Raw genomic sequence first — 3,265 nt, forward strand, 5'->3', positions numbered from 1 at the left:
GAGGGAACACTGCAAAAAAAAAAAAAAAATGCATTGACCCATGTCACTTTAGTTTTGTGTATTTCACTGTACATAAATTATATTTCAATAAAATGCATTAAAAAAAAGATACAGAAACTGACCCACATTACCCACTGCAGCATTTTGTGATTTTTTTTTTAAAAATACACTTTTTTTTTTTCTAATTATGGTAAATATGTATGAAACAAAGCATTTGACATTTCAACAGTCTTCCTCTTGATGAAAATTCATTCGTGTAGGGAAGGCTATGACAACAGCCTGTTAAGTTCCCCACAATGACCTGACCCAGCTTAGGGACCCAGTCTGCCTGAGCATATCATGCTACTGTTGCCGAAACTGACTGTTTATAGGACTGTTTACTTGGTGACATCTTATTCAATGACTCTTGCAACTGATTATTTCCTTCAGTTGCTAAAAATAACTGGTATTTCCTCTTCAGCAAAAAAAAAAAGAAGAAATTACATCCCACTATGAAGCAAATTGATGGGGAAATCTAATATAAAAAACATAGTTTAGGCTAGAATACAGCCAGCTGCTAGAAAAATTTTTCAGCTTGATCTCTGGGCAGTATCACTGAGAAATGGAAAAACATGAAGCAAGATGATACTTCATCTAGTGATTAATTGTCTGGGATGTGCTATGCTCCTGCAGCACTTGTCTGGCTTTAATGATGGAAATGAACTTTTGGTGCAATAAGGCTCGCTTCTGTCCCATCCCCTTCCCCATGTTGTGGTGACAAGGCTCACACTGCCCAGGGAAGTAGTTCTCTCAGGTCCAAGGACTGCAAGAGGGTTGTTTTGTTTTGTTACTGTTTTTGTTTTTTAAATTGCTTCCTTGTCTTTCTTTTCTCCTGTTCAATTTTGGTTTCATAATCTTCCAAATAAGGAGCCCTGGAGTTACAACAGTTAAGGGCTTGGCTGCTAACCAGAAGGTTGACAGTCCAAGCCCACCCAGTGGCTCCACAAGAGAAGGACCTGGTGAGAAAACCTGTGGGGCAGTTCCACTCTGTCATATGGGGGTCTCTGTGAGGCAGAAGTGACTCAGTGGCACCTAACAATGACAACAACAAATCCTTCAAATTAGAGGGAGAAGGGGAAGATGTATGTATTCACATCAGCAACTGCTTGCAGCTTTAAAATCCAGTTGGTTTATACTGGGAAACATGCAGTTATTTTTTGGTTCCCTTTTGTTATGTATCAGAATTTTGACTTGTCCATTCTCAACTGTGGCTCTAATGAAAACTTGAGTGGAATTCTTCAGTGAGAAGATATGTGTAAACAACATTTCTGATCTCAGTGTTACCCTGCCAGTTTGCAAGCGTGATTTTTTTTTTTCATTTTGTAGAGTCAGTTTGCATCTCTAGTGGACTGATCAGGTCAGGACGGATGAGTCATGTGTTTGTACCAACAGAACCAAGTTCATCAACACAGTTGCTGCCTCTGCGAAATGAATTATCTGTGGTTCTGTGGTTGATAGGACCACACATAAAACTCTCTTTGAGGATCACAGGGTGTAATCACTGCCAAGCTATATTTGAAATGAGAAAAACATGGCAACAGAAATTCTCTCCTTGATTGTAGCCTGTTTGAGGAAAGCATCTGCCCATGTACTTTAGTGCCATCTTGAAGGCCTCTGGACTCTTCCCAGTTGTTAAGCATCAGTCATTCAACACTTTGTTTCTTAGGGTATCTGATGTCTAAAGAAGAAAAGACACTTTCTCAGCAGACCATCTCTGACTTCTCCAAGCCAAATAACTCTGAGGGGAGTTTTATGCAGAGGCTTCTGAGCCTGTGAGTGGCAAAGTAGTAAAAATATTTAAATCAGAGCTCTCCAAAAGAAATACTATGTGAACCACAAAAGTAATTTTAAATTTTCTAGCATCCACCTTAAAACTTAAAAAGAAACAGGTGAAATTTTAATAATATATTTTGTTTAACCCAGTATATCCAAAAACATTATCATTTCAACAAGTAATTAATACAGATAGTCGTTAATGTGATCGTTTGCCTTGTGTTTTTGGCTTATGTCTTTGAAAGCTGGTGAGTATTTTATAGCACATCTCTTTTGAGACCAGTCGCATTTCAAGTGCTCAGTTGCCCCATGTGGCAGCAGTTCCTGTAATGGACAGCACAGTCTTAAATGTCTTAACAGACTCTGCATGAAGTCAGGCCTGGACTGTTGCTGAATGTCAGGAAGGTCTGAATTTCTGTCTGCCAGATTGTGGTGGTTAAGTTTGTATGTCAACTTGGCTAGGCCTGGTTGAGTGGCTGAGCAGCTGGTTGTAGTATTCCCATGATGAGACTGGTAATCAACTCCATGGTGGAATCTACTCTGAGTAGCTGCCTTTGGGTATGTAGTCTGCTTCCTGTATATAAGAAACAGCTTTGGGGATGGTCTTTAACTTATGGCACACTTGAACCCTACAGGTAGCCAAGTCATTGCTCAGCAGCCTGCCATGCTCTGCCGACCTTGGGACTTTCAGTGGACATGAATTCATGGCCTATTGTGTGGTTTGGTAACATTGGGACTGTGCCTTTTTACTTGTCAACCTTGGGCTTGTCAGTCTCAGCAGCCAGTAGCTGTCTGAGTGAAGAAAAGCCTCTAGCTCCAGTGGGCCAGGAGCAGGAGGCAGAGCTGAAGCCCAAGGTCGAGGGGCTTTCACACAGCGCCTAGAGCCTAGCACTTGGAACTCGGACTTCTAGCCTCCCAAACTGTAAGAGAATAGACTCCTGTTTGTTCTAGCCATCCTTTTTGTGGTGTATTCCTGCCAAAGTGGCACTAGGAAACCAGAACACAGACATTCTACAGCAAAAGCTGGTGGATGTGGAATGTTATGGAAGGTCAGGCTTTGCTCTTCCCCAAGCACTGAGATCCATTCTTACTCTGAGTTTATGAGTCTGTGTGGCAGAATTTTCTTTGCCTCCTTCATGGTGTCCCTACTCTTATCTTCTCCAGCTACACTCTGTGCCCCTTGGAGACTTACTTCCACTTACCAACTAGTTAAGCTGTTACCCTTTGTTAAATCCAGACCAAAAAGCTCCGCAGGGCTTTCGTGGCTGTAATCTTTATGGATGCAGATCTCCAGGCTTTTCTTCCATGACATCATACAACCTAGAGACTAGTCACTGTTGTTGTTGTTGTTATGTGCCGTCAAGTCGGCCCCGACTCATAGCGACCCCTCCTTGGGTTTCCGAGGCAGTATCACTACGGAAGTAGGATTGCCCAACCTTCCTTCCGAGGAGTG

General features: G+C 41.9%; 1 protein-coding gene across 1 annotated transcript in view; it reads left to right on the top strand.

Annotated features, from left to right (window-relative positions):
* Positions 1-3,265, top strand: part of DOCK4 (dedicator of cytokinesis 4) — a 353,512-nt gene that overhangs the window by 148,835 nt on the left and 201,412 nt on the right. The window contains exon 14 of the mRNA XM_007945030.1: positions 1,706-1,811. Within this exon, the coding sequence (XP_007943221.1) occupies positions 1,706-1,811 (106 nt within the window). The remainder of the gene's footprint in view (positions 1-1,705; positions 1,812-3,265) is intronic.

This window comes from Orycteropus afer, unplaced genomic scaffold (genome assembly GCF_000298275.1).
Source record: "Orycteropus afer afer isolate SDZICR_OR568_19922 unplaced genomic scaffold, OryAfe1.0 scaffold00007, whole genome shotgun sequence".
Lineage (NCBI taxonomy): Eukaryota > Metazoa > Chordata > Mammalia > Tubulidentata > Orycteropodidae > Orycteropus > Orycteropus afer.